At 40.8% G+C, this 15,792-nt stretch overlaps 1 protein-coding gene across 2 annotated transcripts in view; it reads right to left on the bottom strand.

Moving 5' to 3' along the window:
* PTPN3 (protein tyrosine phosphatase non-receptor type 3) overlaps positions 1-14,369 on the bottom strand; it is a 160,209-nt gene extending 145,840 nt beyond the window's left edge. Inside the window, exon 1 of one of the 2 annotated variants that reach the window (XM_090137211.1) lies at positions 12,830-14,369. In XM_090137211.1, coding sequence (XP_089993337.1) covers positions 12,830-12,956 — 127 coding nt within the window. In that variant the 5' untranslated portion in view covers positions 12,957-14,369. The remainder of the gene's footprint in view (positions 1-12,829) is intronic. The other variant, XM_090137212.1, reaches the window with a different exon arrangement.
* Positions 14,370-15,792: the final 1,423 nt, after the last annotated feature.

The raw sequence follows: 15,792 nt of genomic DNA on the forward strand, positions 1-15,792 counted from the left end.
AGCACACAATGTGAGGCACTGAGAGAGAAGAAGCCTCCCCATCACATAGAATGTTGCTCCCAGCCTGTGATGGAGATCATACAATCATAAAATGTCTTTGGTTGGAAATGACCTTAAAGACCACCCAGTTCCAAACCCCCTGCCATGGGCGGGCTGGCAACCACTACATCAGGCTGCCCAGGGCCCCAGGCAATGTAGACTAGAACACCTCCAGGGATGGAGCACCCCCAGCTTCTTTGGGTCGCCAGTGCTGCCTCACCACTCCCTGAGTAAAGAATTTCTTCCTAACATCTAACCTAAATGTCCCCTTGAGATCTGTGTGGAAATGATGGTAGGCATATTTTGAAGGGAATGCTCAGACATAGGAATATAGGCCTGTCTCATCCTTTCCTATAATGTGTTGTAAAAGTGTGTAGAAGAATAAGTAATTCTTTGAAGAAACTGTTGGAAGGTTATAGTGATTCACTGCTATTGTCTCCTGCAGGCCTGGCCTCAAGCTACCAGGCGGCGCTGGGTTTTCTGCTCCCATTACGAGCAGTTGCACTGGGAGGTCATGCAGCCCAAGGCAGAGTAAGGATCACATCTGAGAAAGACTGAAAGGAGGGATTAAAAAATACAGGTTGCACACGGGGGAAATAAATAAAGAACAGAAGAAGCAAGCATTTTTTGGAGTAGCGTTTTGTTTCAGCTAACCGTGTTGTCTCCCAAACAAAATTCTTCACTGTTAGTTGTTCTGATGAGGGTTTGCTGCCTGGCAATACTGCTCAGTGTGATACATTTTAGGAGTGGTAAAAGGGAAGGTGACAGAGATTGTGTGTGCACATTGACATAAGCAGGGCATACAATGCTCTGCAGCAGCTGCCCTGTGACACTGCTCCCTCATGGTATGCAGCAGCAGGATGAGCTGGGCTGCAATTACCTGGAAGGTTAATTCTTACCTTCAAACATAAACATAGACCTAAAATAAGATTATGTTACATCAGAAGCAAGACAAAGTTTGAAGGTATTTGTTGAAATTTGGTTTAATGACTCTTATCATCATAACTCACACCTTTCACCTTCCTAATATTTAGCAATTTTGATTTGGCAAGTTACCAGAAAATGAAAGCACCATCTCTCACCTGCCCTTTCTTTTTTTCTTTCTGCCCTCACTGTACTTTTCTTTTTTTTTTTTTCTTTTTTCCGTGCATTTTGCAGACATGGTGGGTTTTCTCTTAAAGGCTGCTAATCCGTTTCCAATTTGTAAACCACTGTACACAGCTGAATTCCTGACATTCATTTTTAAAATGAGCTTTTCTCACTAAGCTTATAATTGCAAAAAATCTATGCAGCTCTCCACATTTTACACTCACTTGCCAACAGTGCAATTCCTTAGCACATCATATTTCTACCTGCAACACACAGGTCTTGTAGGTCAAACTCAGGAAAACAGCTACATCACCTCCTGGACAGCGTAGTGTGACAAAAATTGAAGGGGGAATTTGCCATGTCCTTATAAATTCAGATTCTCCTTATGTGACAGACACTCCAGCTGCCACGATGGGACTGTTTCACTCTCCCGTTTCCATGCCCAGAGGGTGATGGTAACATCCACTGCACCTATACCCCTCTTTAACTTGTGGTATGTTATTTATTGTGTATGACTCCCCAGCAGAATTGTTGGTGCTAATCAGACCAGATTTTGCCAGGAAGCAAAAAAAATCTCCAGATTCCAGCCTCATGAATCAGATTTCTGTTTAACTCATTTTGTCTGACACAAAACACACTGAATATGTTCCATGCAGAGCAGTTAACAATGGAAAATGGTGCAGGCATCTTTCTGGAAGGAAGCAGCTAGTATATTGAGTTCAGTTTGGTAGCTATCTTTCTTCAAGCTCACAGAACTGGCCAAGAAGATACAGCCTGCTGACAGTTTTCAGGTTCCTTTCACTTCCCCACCATTCTGTAAGGAACGGACACTCATAATTTGTAAACACCTGCACCCCATTTTAGGAAAGGATTATAGTTATGGGGGTGGCAAGGAGCATTTCCAAGGCTTTTGTTACAGTGCTGATGTGTTCTTGGCAGATATAGTGATGTACTTAATTCAAACAATGCCTTGCACATCCATTTCCCCCCTCAGTTAAGCAGGATTTAATGTAGCAAAAAATGCATGGTGGCTTCCTTTAGAAAACACATTGTACTATAATGCCAAACTGTATAGAGATTAAAATAGAGCCCTACCTTCTCAGTGGTAGCTCATAGTGCATTCTGTTTGCCTACTCACCACAGTAACCCGCCTGGTGCATCTTTCTCTGTTTTTAATATTAGATTATCTGAGCATATAAAATCAAGCTGACAGAATGAGTCACCTGATGGATTATTGCCTAGAGAAAAAAGCACAGGCTTGTCATTGTATTTGCCGACAAAGCACCATGCATACCTATGGGGCTGTAAAGATAATAAGCATGAACTTGATTACTGCTAATATGCTCTGCTTCAAGTTTCAGATACACACTGTATTTCCTTTATATAATAACTTTTTGTTCATTTCCTAAAATTGACAGAAAACTTTAGAGAAATTAATCTGATGAATGCAGTTTCATTGGTCTCATTAAAAATTCCAGCACTGATACCAGAATAGCAATAAAAGTTATTGTTCAAAACACAGTGCAGACCTAGGGCATTAAATGTCTCATCACTTCCAGGTTAGTGGAGTGAAATACATGTAAAGTAAAATGACACACTCCAGTGTTAACAAAAATGCACTCCAGATTGGTAAAATACTCTTTTTTTTTTTTACGTTCAGTTAATCTAAATATGGAACCTGGATGCAGTTGTCCCCTCTACTTTGCCAGCAGGAACCAGTAGTTTCTCCCACCTTTTTTCCTGACATGCCTGTGGCATAACAACTTGATGGATCTCCAAAGGTTTGCACTCTTAGTGGCCATGGGAACAGACTTAACCACCTCACTTTGTTCCCTAGGAATGCTTCCCCACTGACTGACTCTTGGGGTCATCCAAGAAGATGCTTCACAAGAAAATTGCTCATCCTTCCTCTTTATGGGCCAGCACATAGATATGAAAACCAAATACTGAATAAGACTGTGGTTTCTAAAGGAGAGTTGACAAGAAAGGGGGGAGGAAATAAAAGCAAACATGGTATGATACTGAGGTGTGGGAAGAAGAAAGACAATTTATCTGAGTTCTCACACAACATATAAATAAATGCTATGCACACAATCTGAATTGGTTGTGCAGAACCAGTCTTCACAGTTTCTGTAGGCTTTTCAGTCATGGGAGCTATGATTACCAGCTATTAAAACAGCCTTAATGGCCAAGAGCTTCCTATGGTCCCAGGTTGTTACAAAACAACAGGAAGGCAGGCAGTACCAGCCCATCGCATGTCATGGCCACAGACAATATTATGAGGAATGCCAGGGCAGCGATATTCCTTTGCTGCCTAGGGCTATCCTCAGGCATAGCATGGCACCTTCTACAGAAATTAGGGTTTTTTTTTCTTTTCTTTCTTCCCCTGAGTAATTTCTCTGTAATGAAGTGTAACAAAATTGCCCAATTTTGCTAAGCTTTTTCTGAGATTGAACTACTGCTGGCAAGGAGACAGGGAAGTCCCTTTCTGAAAGACTCTGATGGGAAGAAAGGCCTTGACAAGAGCTGTTTAATCACTAAAATGAAAAGGATTGAAAATGAAAAATAGTCTTAATGAAATATTTTTTAAAAAATAGAATAGCAAAATTGAAACAGGAATAGTGTTTCACATAACTCTGCTGAACTACATTAGCATTTGTTAATTATGCTCAGTGTTGAAAGAAAAGGGTTAATGAAAAACATTTCTGAAGCCAGAGAGTATTATTTGTTTATTAATGGGAAAAGTTCAAAAGATTAAATATACAGATTCTTTGACATTTCATCTTGCAAAAGCATAATACTGATAAGAAAAATGCTTTGGCAAGAGCACCATCACTGTTGAATATGTGGTGGTTACTCTGAAAGAGGAAACAAGATCTAGCTTGTTGAAATGGCACTGCAAATGCAGAAGAAAAGCAGGTTTTGCAAAGCACTGGTTCAAGGCAGATGTGGATGAAATGGGAGCTGTAGTCTGAGTTCTCAGACTGCTTCTGACACAGCACCTGAGGGAGGAATGAAGGTAGAGAAGACATCTTCACAATCTATTCTCTCTGGTACTTCAGGCTCTAATACTGGCCGCGAGCTGTGTAAGGGAATCACAAGGCCATTTGTCTCTGAAGCAGAGATCAATGGAGAGCTCAGTGAAAAGCCATGCTGGGTGAAGAAAAATTCAAACCATGAGCCAGCAAGGTAAGTTAGTATTTCCGCCCATCCTTTTGCAGAGGATTAGTTATGAATAAAGATTTAGCTCAGCTCTGCTTTGCCTGCACAGCTGCAGCATTAATAATAGCCACTAATCTTTTAGATCTGTTGTATTTCTACCATGGCAAGTCTGCAGCAGTGAACATAGCTCTGGGCTGTTTCTATTTTACTGAAATTTACATCCAGTGCCATTAAAAACAAAAATGAAAAAATGTTTACTCAGATTTCACTGTCTCCATGCACACCATACGTTATCTATCTCCTTGCTAGCTGGACTGCAACAGTGAAAGTACTGCAAGTACTGGGTGAAGCACAGACAAAAACCCTGGAGCTAGCTGAGAACACTTGATGATGCATAGTGCCTAACTCAGCTCCCTCTTACAATCAGATTTTTACAACCATGGCTGGATATCTTGAAATTGTTTTTGATTCTGACCTTATTTCTACCTCTCTCTTACTTACATAGTCTTATCACCTCTAGAAACTTGTAGAAGAGACTTATCTTAGGGTTTCAGGACAACCTACAAACTTCCAAGGCTACTATGAACATTTTTCTCTAACAATCCTAAGAACATACACAAATACAGAGAATACTGGTTCACAACATTTTTTCTTAACAGGAGATACCTCAGATTTCAGGACAGCTGAATGTCAAGGCTCCTAATGCTCTTTGCTCTAATCAAACACCATTCCACATTCTCAGTGTGGGAAGGAGGACAGAGTGTGTGGGTATTCAACACCTTCATGCCAATTCAGGGACTTTACTCACAGGTGGCCTGGAAACAGGCCAGCCACAGCGTGTGAACACCAAGTGAAATGTATATGGCAGTCTTGCTCTTTTCAGCTGTTGTGTTCTGATAATGTGATCAGAGAGGAAAAAAAAAACAAAAAAAGACATCAAATTTGACATTTCCAGTTCTAAAAAAAAAACCAAGCATATTAACAAGGGGGTTTTGGCTTACATCTCTCTTTCATCATGTATGTGCCTCCCTAGTAAGACTTATAGAGATCCCCATGGTTTTTGTGGAGCAGAAACAAATGTTATAGCAAACAAATCCAAAGGAAAAGGTTTGAGGTTTGGTGGGTTTGTTTTTATCCCCTCTTTATTCTTTCGTTCAGACATGACCGAATTGCTTCCCAACTTGGAACACAATTGTTTATGACAATAAATCAGTTGACTATACTGCTGTTGTGCCATCCAAAACGACTCTGTAATCTGGAAAAAAATAATTGTGCTGAGGAGAAAGGGAGCAATGGCCATTTCCCAGGCTTTTTTGACCTTCTGAGCGAGAATTGGAACTTGCCTAGTGGTTTAGATGCTAATCTGTCTACCCAGTGTGTGGGTGTGCTCTGAGTCACAGCCAGCATGTGCACTCACTTCTAAAACAGGGCTTCCTAAATATTTTTTTAAGGGTAACTTTTGTTTAATTTTCATTTGGCAGACTCCCACAGTGGGAATGGTCAAAAGCTCAGGAAGGACAAGACCATATGTTGTGTACGGAGCTGCTAAGAACAACTTTGAGAGTTTATAGACCTTTTTGTCTTGAACTGAAGAGAACCCTGACACCCCTCCCACCATGAATTAAGTTATTCCTTTTTTTCTCACCCACTTGCCAGCAAACCACATCTGTCAGACTTCAAGTATACAACAACAACTGACTATCCACAGCAAGGATGAATGTCTTTTTTTATTATTATTATTTTGGCATTTGCTGTATTTATCTTTTTAATATATGCCTAGTTACTAACACTCAAGGGGCATTCTGCTGAGGACATTGCAGGCAAATGTAACTGTGCAAGTACTGAGCAAACAGGATGCAGTGGCAATATACAAGCAAACAGGTGCTGCCAAGATTTCTATGAAAAAAAGGCATTTTTTATTGTTCTTCTTATTACATAACTGAAAACAGAGATAATGAACCTGTTTCAGTCAGGGCATCACAGGTGTTACAAATTGCTTTCTCTCTTAGAGGCCCTGTTATTAACCCAGTTACTGCTGGTAATAATACCCGCTGCTCTGTAAATAAGCCGGAAAAATGCACTGGGGCCAGATTCAATAAAGGGCTTAGGTGACTCAGCGTAAGTTGTTGTAATACCCAGTACTTAAGATACCAAGCCTTTGAGCAGATTCTGAATCCTGAACATCCATATCCATAAAGCGCACAGAGAGCATAAGGTGCCAGCAACTCAGCCTGCACCTGCTTGGTCGTGGCCAATAAAGGTAGCTGGCATAGAGGGCGACATGCAGGACCTGATCTGTTCCAAAATACATCCTTGTGAGCTTTTCTTTTCTTTTCTTTTCTTTTCTTTTCTTTTCTTTTCTTTTCTTTTCTTTTCTTTTCTTTTCTTTTCTTTTCTTTTCCTTTCCTTTCCTTTCCTTTCCTTTCCTTTTTTTTTTTTTTCAAAGAGGGGAACTTCATCCCCACCCCCCCAATCTTCCACATGGATTATGCAATTAGAAGCTCAAAAGTAAGTCATGGTGAGTGGGCTGGAGGGGTATGTTCCTCATCCTCCAGCTGCAACTGTGCACAACTGAATTCAGGATTCATTAGTCCATAAAGAGAAAGAGCATATTAAGCAACTGACTCATTTTTCCTCATGTGTAGGACACTCATGGCATGAGGGCATCCAAGTTTCTGGCCCATCTGCACTTGATTTGCTTTATTTTAAACAGTACTGCTTTATCTAAACTGCAAAGAAAAGAGGTCCTGGTAATGGAGCTGAAACCCAGGCCTGTCCTGAGGCAACACATGGCTACCTCCAGGTGAGTGGCATGTCCTGCACAGGGCAGCCCATTGTCAAAGCATCCTCTCCCCTCAGGCAGGCATACTCTCAGGAGCCTGAATAGATCTGGACCTGTTCATGGAAACTCCTGTGTCCTGTAAGAAAATAATCCAGCTACTCTTTACTGCTAGACCAAAGGACAAGAGCCACACGTGCTTGATACTTCAGCAGCAAACAGCAACAGCCACCATGTGTAGTGAGCAATGGATCCCTAAAAGCTGGGTGAGCTCTGAGGGGCTCTGTAGGTCTGACTGATCCTCTAGCAGGTGTACTTCAGTTGGTGTTATGCACAAATTAAGGCCTGAGTTGCTCACTCAGCTCCACCTGAGGCTGGGACAACTCAAGACATGCAGACAAGTGCAGCTTGAGGCTCCCAGTAAGCTGCAGAGACAAACAAACAGCAAATAAGTCCTTGAACTTAATCTCCACCAGTTTTGTTGGGATTTTAGTCTTAAACATTGAGTCAAGTGCCTGGTCCAAAAATCTGTTATGGATTTCAAACATAGATCCTTCTTATATAATAGGAGAGGGATAGACCCCCCCTGCAGACTGTCCTAAGTCAGATCAGCTCTCTGAGAGGATACTCCATGCAAAGCTTTGTTCTCAGTACTCTGTGATAACTTTGCTGTGGTGGCATTGCAAACGACAGCATAAGTGGGCCTAAAATACAATAGCAGAAGTAATGTGTTTTTGTTTGTTTTTTTCTTGAGGGAAGGATGTGCTTTGTTGAGGAAAAATGCAGATAAGTAGACCCTGCTGCTATCAACAGCCCCATGGGGCCATTGCAATAGAGCTTGTGTCCCTCAGAAATCCCCAATGCAGCAGAAACCTCACATACGTGACAAAGAGAAATACTGCAAAGAGACAGAAAGCCTTCCAAGAGCCAGAAGCTCAGCAGGACATAGATGTGTGTGCCTCTGAAACACCAAGTATGCACTGAGCAGAACAGCAAACGTATTCCAGGCCTGTTTTCAACTTCTTTCTTCTGTTTTCTTCCTCAAAATTTCCCTTCCTTGCAAAGCTGTCCCTCAGAGCCTGTCCTGCATGAGTTGCTGAATGCATCCAGCTGCTGGTAGCCTTCTCTGCTTGCACTCCCACCCACGTTACCACAGCAGCAGGAACAGCAAAACACTAAACATGAGGTCTCTGCGTGGGCAAAGTCCCTGCGTCCTCTGGGTTCTGGAGCATCCTTGATGCAGCTGCCAGGCCCTGAGAGGATTTGCACATCTCAAGTGTTTGTTCTGGATCCTTTTCCAGCTGAGCCTGGCACATTTCTGGGACAGCTAACACCATTTGTGTGCAGAACATGTAGTCAGTGCTGATTATACCCGTTTTATGTGTTTTTCAGAGAAGTTTTTAGCAGCTGGACTACACAGGGTGAATATAAACTGTTGTCCCAAACACACTTCTCGGTCACCTCTGAGCAGCTCAATCTTGCTTACATTTCTACCTGAGCTCCACCCATGCCTTGCATAAGCCTTTCTCCAGAGACAAGTCAACAGAGAGGAATTCACATGGAAATATCTTTCCACGTGGCTTTCAGATGAGGAGGATATGAAGAGCACGTGTATTATTTAAGCCTTGTTTTCACTTTACTTTTTATTCCTCTGGACATACTTGGATTTCAAAAAGTAAGGAATAAAATCAACTTTCTTATTAGCTGACTATACTTACAGATTGGGTTGGAGAACACTGATGTGTTAATTTGGCAAGTTATCAAAAATGGGAGCCAAAATACCTGACAGTCAGGCACCATGGTTCTCTGGAAAACAGCTCTACTTCAATAAATCTTTTGTTTTGACAATATGAAAGGTCTGGTCAAGAACAGTAACCATGTTGGGACAGCGTATTTTGATTTCTTCAAGACAGCTGATTTAACACTGCAGGGAATTTTGATATAAAACAGCCATTACAAGGAACGTACATAGTGCTTATTAGATGGCAAAACACTGATTCAAGGATAGAGCTTTAAGAGGTCCATGAGAAGAAAACTGGTACTGTTTCTTTTGTAGTCCACCCAGTATTGGTTCTCCAGGCCGAAATATGACTTCATATTTCAATCCATACTCCAAACAAAACAAAAAAAGTGCTCACCAGCAAATCTGTTAAGTGATTACAAAAAAAGTGGGGTAGTTAACAGAGAGTTACTTCTGCATTGAGAGTAATCAGTCTTTTTAAGTTGTCAAAGTAGATACAGATACAGTCAAACAAGAGATTTTAGATTTGAAAATAGTAAATAGCTGAAAAATAGTTGAACATTATTCTTCCTAAAACTTGGAATTTAACAATTCTCTTTGATTGGGGGGGGAGGGGGGAAGGGGGGAGAATTTGACATCCTGTCATTGATCTAGATGTCAGCGAGGGAAGGCGCTGGCTGGATAGGATCACAGTTTATGTTGGAAAGGGATTTTTTTTGCCTCCTCAAGACACATCCTCCCATCACTGCATGCATAACTCTGCTCTTAAGAGCAAGAATGAAATACATTAATTTTAGATTACTTTTTCATACCTGAAATCTTAGCAAACAATCCTGAAAATATACACTTCTTGACTGATCAAAATCAAACAAGTCCCATACCCAAATTTCTTTTCACTGAAATTTTAGTGCAATTTCATGTTTGGTTTCAACTTAAAGGTGAATGTTTTTTGGAAAAACTGAGGAAAAATCTTCAGAAGTTTTTAATTTTCTGACAGATAATTAAAGTACAACACAAAAGTGTTTTTTATTTGTAAAGTGGCTTCAGGATAATGGTGTTCTGTCCGAAGTTACTTTGTTATCCCTCCTTTTTAAAAGCTTAGACCATTGTCCTTTTCTCACATGCCTTCCTACAGTTATGAAAAAAAATAGATATTTGGGCTCTGGCAATATAAGAATATTACCAAAAAGAGCAGATAAACAAAGGATTTTGCAATCAGCTGTTTAGACTATGTGATATATTTCAAAAGTTTATCACTGCTGTAAAAGAAATCACATTTATTACATACATTTTTCTTTCTAAATGGTATAAAAGCCATTTCAACAACTAATTTACGGTATATTCCTTAGAAGACATCTCTGTCAAGAGGGGCAAGAAGAAGGGCTTTGAAGATCCTGGTGCTGAGCCTAGCGAGGCAGCTCTGCCTACACGAGGTATGTGCACCTCCCACAACACTGTTTTGACAATTAATAACTTCTGATACAGAAGAAAACAGTAGCAAGAGCTGGTAAGATCTTGAAAATAGCCTGTGCACTGCTGTTTCAGGATATCTTCCTGGTCTTGTCATATCTGTTTTAAGATGAGCCTGATGGATGAGATGCCTGACGAAGTGATCAGTTAAAAACAAAAACAAAACTAAACAAAACATAAAAAAAAAGAAAAAAAAAAAAAAGCCACACACACACAGAAAACGTAGCGTCTACCTGTGGAGTGAATACCTTGGCAATAAAGCACTGAATCTATGCAGACCTATGGAAAACATATGACAAACTGTGGTCTAATCTTCAGTGTTGTAAGCATCACAGTGTGTTTTGGAGGACAAAAAGACCACCATAAAATGTCTTATTTTTCTCCTGAAAGACATTTAAAGAGATAAATGACAATAAAGAGGACACACATATGGAAATATGTTGTCATGGACAGCTAGGCACTTCAGGTATGAAGTTTTGAGAGTCTTGTTAAATTCACATAACAACAGATACATAGCCAGTGACTCACAAAGATGTGCCTTGCCCATTTTGCTACAGCAGAAAGGATTTCTTAAAAGGCTTGGTTTTGTCTTTAAGCTAAGATCTGCAGCGGGTCAACCTTTCAGACCAGTCCACAAAAGCCCATGGTTTTGAGCTCAAATGTATCACTTACTGGGGTAGTTTGACCCTTCATGGCTAGAATTGAGCTATTCAGTGCTCAGTGGTATTTGGTTAATGTGTCAGGAAGATGTACTACCTGTTCCTGGCAAGTGCTTAATACTGTAAATGTTGAGGCAGATCCTTCACGTGGCCCTTTATTCAGCCCATGGAGCAACTCCAGTGGCTTCAGGGGGCAGCCAGTCCTGATTCATGCCACCAGAAGATGTAATTAGAGAGCCCAGCTTGTGCATCCTGCAGTATCACCTGGCTTCCTTCCTCTTATGAATTTACTTTCTTTGTGTTTCTTTTGATTTTTCCATGCACGTTTTTCAGACTCTGCAGTGCTCTACATGTTGCAGCTGGTACACTTCTGCACTACTGGGAGCCAAGCTAGACTGGGAAATCTCCTTTCTCTCTTACATACATGCAAAAACAATGACATGCACTGTGCAATTTGAACTCCAGTCACCCTCTGTCTTTCATAGATGGCAACTGGATGATTTGAACCCAGAATGGTTCATCTGGGTTAAATTCCAGTAAAAAGGAAGAGAAAGGAGAAAAAAAGGAAATAAAAAAAACATTCACTCAAGTTTTTACAGCAAAGCTAAAAATAAATTACTGATATCCCATGTATGTAATGGTTTATGAAAACCTCTAATAGCAACTAGTCAGCAGCAAAGGAAGCACTTGCTTTTCTATAGTGCAGCAATCACAACTCTGGTTCCCCTTACAGCTGGTTGCCTACAAGCAGGCTGGCTCCTAACTCAGCTCAGCAGGAAGATTTTAACTCTCTGTCATCTTCTGCATTTGGAGCTTTGTGGGAGAAGTCATCTCTCCATAGGTAAACTGCATCTTTGCTGGCATCCCTGCCCTCCCTGCTCTAACCAACACCAAGCCCTGCATAGAGGCATACACCCAGAACAAAGCCAATCCTTCCATCTGGAGTAAGCTTTAAATAACATCCTCTTCATGTTGCCAAAACAAGCCAGCCCATTCAAAAAAGCAAAGTATCTGGAGTTCAAAGAGAGAAGGTTTTCTTAGCGCTGAACTTTGCTCTGGCGGCACACTGCAGTGGCTTTGGGACATACCAGTTCTGTTCTTGCCTCTGCTGAGCGTTTTGTTCAGACAAGCCCAGGCCAGGCTCAGTGCCTTGCTCTTGCAGCCAGCTGCCTCCCTCCCTGCCTGACACGCTCTTCTTGGGCACTTTGGGAGCTGAACTCGGCATTTTCCAGAATACTTTTAAAATAATCCTAATCTTGTTATAATCCAACTATACAGAGGTTTTTGTTGTTCTTTCTAGCCTGTAATATGCTCTCTAGTAAGAAAAATAATACTTAGCAAAGATGTTACATCTTCCTTTGGGGATAGAGGGATTGGTTTGGGAATCTTTGAACTGTACTGTAAATCTCAGCTGACATCTGCATAAAGTTCTGAACAGTTTGTACTATTAAAAAAAAAAAAAAAAAAAAAAAAAAGCATTATTGTCTTTAACCATACTGTGTCTTTCCAGAAAAAAGCTTTCGCAGCCCTCCAGACTGCCACCTGAGTTACTCAGAGCACACTGTTCACATTTTCCACCACACCAGCAGTACCACACCGTAGTACCTCACAAATACAAGCAGAAAGCCAAAGATTAAAGCACATTTCCTCAAGACGCTTTTATATCAAAGTTCTTCATACAAGCATCCTTTCCTTTGCTTATAAAGGCACTAATCATATTTCAATTGCATGCCTACAATATAAAGTTAATAGCTTCCTTATTTCCTCATTTTAGCATTTCCCCTCTACTCCCTCTGTCTTTTCAATTATAATAGCTAGATCGTTTCTTTCATTTCCTTTCTCCTGTGTCCTGTTTTCATTTCTCATACAAAATCACATTTGGTCACTTACACTTTTCTTGAGGATAAGCACACGACAGCAGGATCTCTTGCTCCACCATGGTGCCGTCTGCCAGAGAGTTCAGGGGTCTTCTGAATAGCGTTTCGAGAAAATATTTTGGAAAGCTGAGCTCGCTCATGCGAGCTTCTGATCTTCTCCAGCCCTCTTGGCTTCTGTGTGCTGTCACATGTTATCCTTCCTCCTGACAAACCTGTGCAACAGGTCTGGCAACACACATCTTATGTGTCAGAAGACCTTTAATTGATTCATTGCAACAGGTACCCACCTTCATTAAAAAAAAATTTTGAAAGGAGTAGTCTCTTAGCACCTCATCTGAAATTACAGAACCTGCAAAATGTCACAGCTGCTGCACTTTGAAGGGAAACTGCTTGAGAATGTGCAGGAAATAATTTAGAATCAGTCTTACATGCCAAATAAACCGCAGTTAGCGGTATAAGTTGGTTGCTCCTGCACCGTGGGAGAGCAGCAAGCCTTTTGCTATGCATGCAGGTGGCATGGGCTGCCTCTTCATCTCCCAAAGCACAGCTTCTTGTGGGATAAAACAACCCTATATCTCCACCATAGAGAGCTCTGCCTCCATGAACAATAGCACTGACTGCTGCTGATGTGAACCATGTGGGCCTGATTTCTTAGAGATACAGACTGGAGAACACAAAGCTAATGGTGCTGCAGTGCCTGCAGAGAAGTTCATGCAGCAACCACAAAAGTCTCTGCCTTTGCACAACTCCTGTAAGGGTCTCAGTAAAGAGCCCCAGCACAGCCCTGAAAGCTCCTTGCAGCTCAATTACCACTTCTCTGCTGACTCCATGCCAAGAGTGGCTCCTCATTATGACTTGCACCAGTTCCACATTGGGGCATATCAAAAAGTATCCTCATAGCCATTTCCTTCTGCAGTTGCTCCCCCAAGCATCGTTGAGTGCAAGAGAGGCTGTGGCTAGCAAGGAGCCAAAAAGCAGGAGACGCGGGATTTACACCTGACTCTGCCTCTAATTTGCCCTGTCACCTTGGGCAAATTGCTTTAGCTCTCTGTGCTTCTGTTTCTCCATCTCTAACATAGATAATTACAGTTCCCTTTCTTTAGAAAGCACTTTGAAATCTATGCACAAAACGCAGCATGAAAGAGGAAGTTATTATTATTGCACACTTGTAAAATATTGGAATGAGGCAGACAATGAGCAGTGAGCATTTCAGATTGCATGCATGCGAAGTGTCATGTTATAACAGGAGTGTGACCTTATTGTCATAACCTTATTATTTATGCTTTTAAAAAAAGTAATTCTACAAAATTCAGCACAAGTCCAGTATCTAGTTTGCTGAGAGAAAAATCTAAACCGATTCTCACTTCTAGGAACTTTATGTCCTCCTGGAAATGGCAGATCCACCAGAGGTTCCTTGGTGGAGAATGATGTAATATGGTAATTTCCTGCTTTTCTCTCACCTGGGTAAATAACATCTCTCATTTTGCCAGTGAGTGTTTACATTATACTCAACAGATCTAAATACTCACCCCCCTTTTCTTTTTAAAACATAGAAGTCAACAAAGATTGAAAGGGCGTTTTTTTTTTTTTCATATGCAAATATACTCAAACAGATTGATGAAAAGCTGTGTTTTTCAGTGGCTGAATTCATTCACATGGGAGCCTTGTACTTGTTTCAATACTTTAGCAAACATGAGAAAGCTGCTTCTATTCACCTCATTTCTACAGTGTAGCTCACTGGGGAGCCTCTCCTCAATAGGGAGGTCTGTAAAGGAAATAACAGTGAATTAATTTTCCCTAGAATTTAGAGCAAATAATGGTTGGTCACTCAAGGAAACAACAGTTGCCAGGGCAGTGCAGGATGGAGCTGCTATGGCCTTCTTGTCTCCTCATGTGCTACCACTGTCCAAGTACTCTCACAGCCTGAAGACCTCTCAAATGATGGCAGCACTCTTGAGATGATGTATTGAAGACCGCATAGGGTTGAAAATTAAGACAAACTTGCAAAATCTTAACAGTATTGTCTACGAAGAGGCAAAGTTGTTGCTTTTTTCCCTCTGCATCTTTTTCCTATAAGAACATTCCCAATAAAAATGTGCTTATCCATTCTCCTGCTTGGACTAAAATCCCAGGTAATGCTTAGCATCAGAGAGAGCTCAGAGATAAAGCTGGGCAATGCTGAACTGAAGATGAATAACTGTGGGGAAATAGCTTTTTGTGAAATGCCTCTTGCTTGCAAGATGATACTGTCACACTCTGAAAACTTAGCCGAGTCTCAAATCATCATTCTCTCCATGAATTAAGATGGCCAGCCAGGTTTATTACAGACCAGGAGGTTGGTAAATGTATAACTACTTGCTTCTTATTCCATAATCCATTAACTACAGAGCCATATTCTTAGATGTCCTAAGATTACTGCACTGATAGTTTATAGTAGAAACTCAGTCACTTAGATCTGCAAGCTCAGAAGCACTTGGAGCTACATTTGCAGAAGAATGTACATGTATTTGTCTGATTACATATAGTAATCAGACAATAACCAAATTCTTATGACATTTGCAAATTCCTACTGGGAATCATATTAGCATGTTCTGATTTGAATTTCAGTGGAAAGGACTGCTATGGGAAAAAAAAAAAAAAAAAAAGAGTTCTTGTAGAGAGGTAATATAAAAATGACAGAAGAAATTATTTAAAAATGATTTTTTTTTCTCTTTCTATTTTGAGCTGTCATCTGCACATGGATGAAGCTGGTCAGGAATTAAAGTTGCTAACCTGCTTCTGGAAATAGAAGGCACAGTGGGAGTTGATTCCAATCTTTTCAGCAAAGTGAAAAATAGAATGTGAGTATAGGTGCCTGAGAAAGTGGGGATGAATGAATGCATTTAAACACCACATCCTAAAAATCTGAAAGCCATCTAATGAGCTAAGTGAACCGGTGCTGTCAACGGCAGCAAAAACTCTAGAAAGAGTCAAGTT

Source organism: Phasianus colchicus, chromosome 3 (genome assembly GCF_987193195.1).
Source record: "Phasianus colchicus chromosome 3, bPhaCol1.hap1.1, whole genome shotgun sequence".
NCBI classification, from domain to species: Eukaryota; Metazoa; Chordata; class Aves; order Galliformes; family Phasianidae; genus Phasianus; species Phasianus colchicus.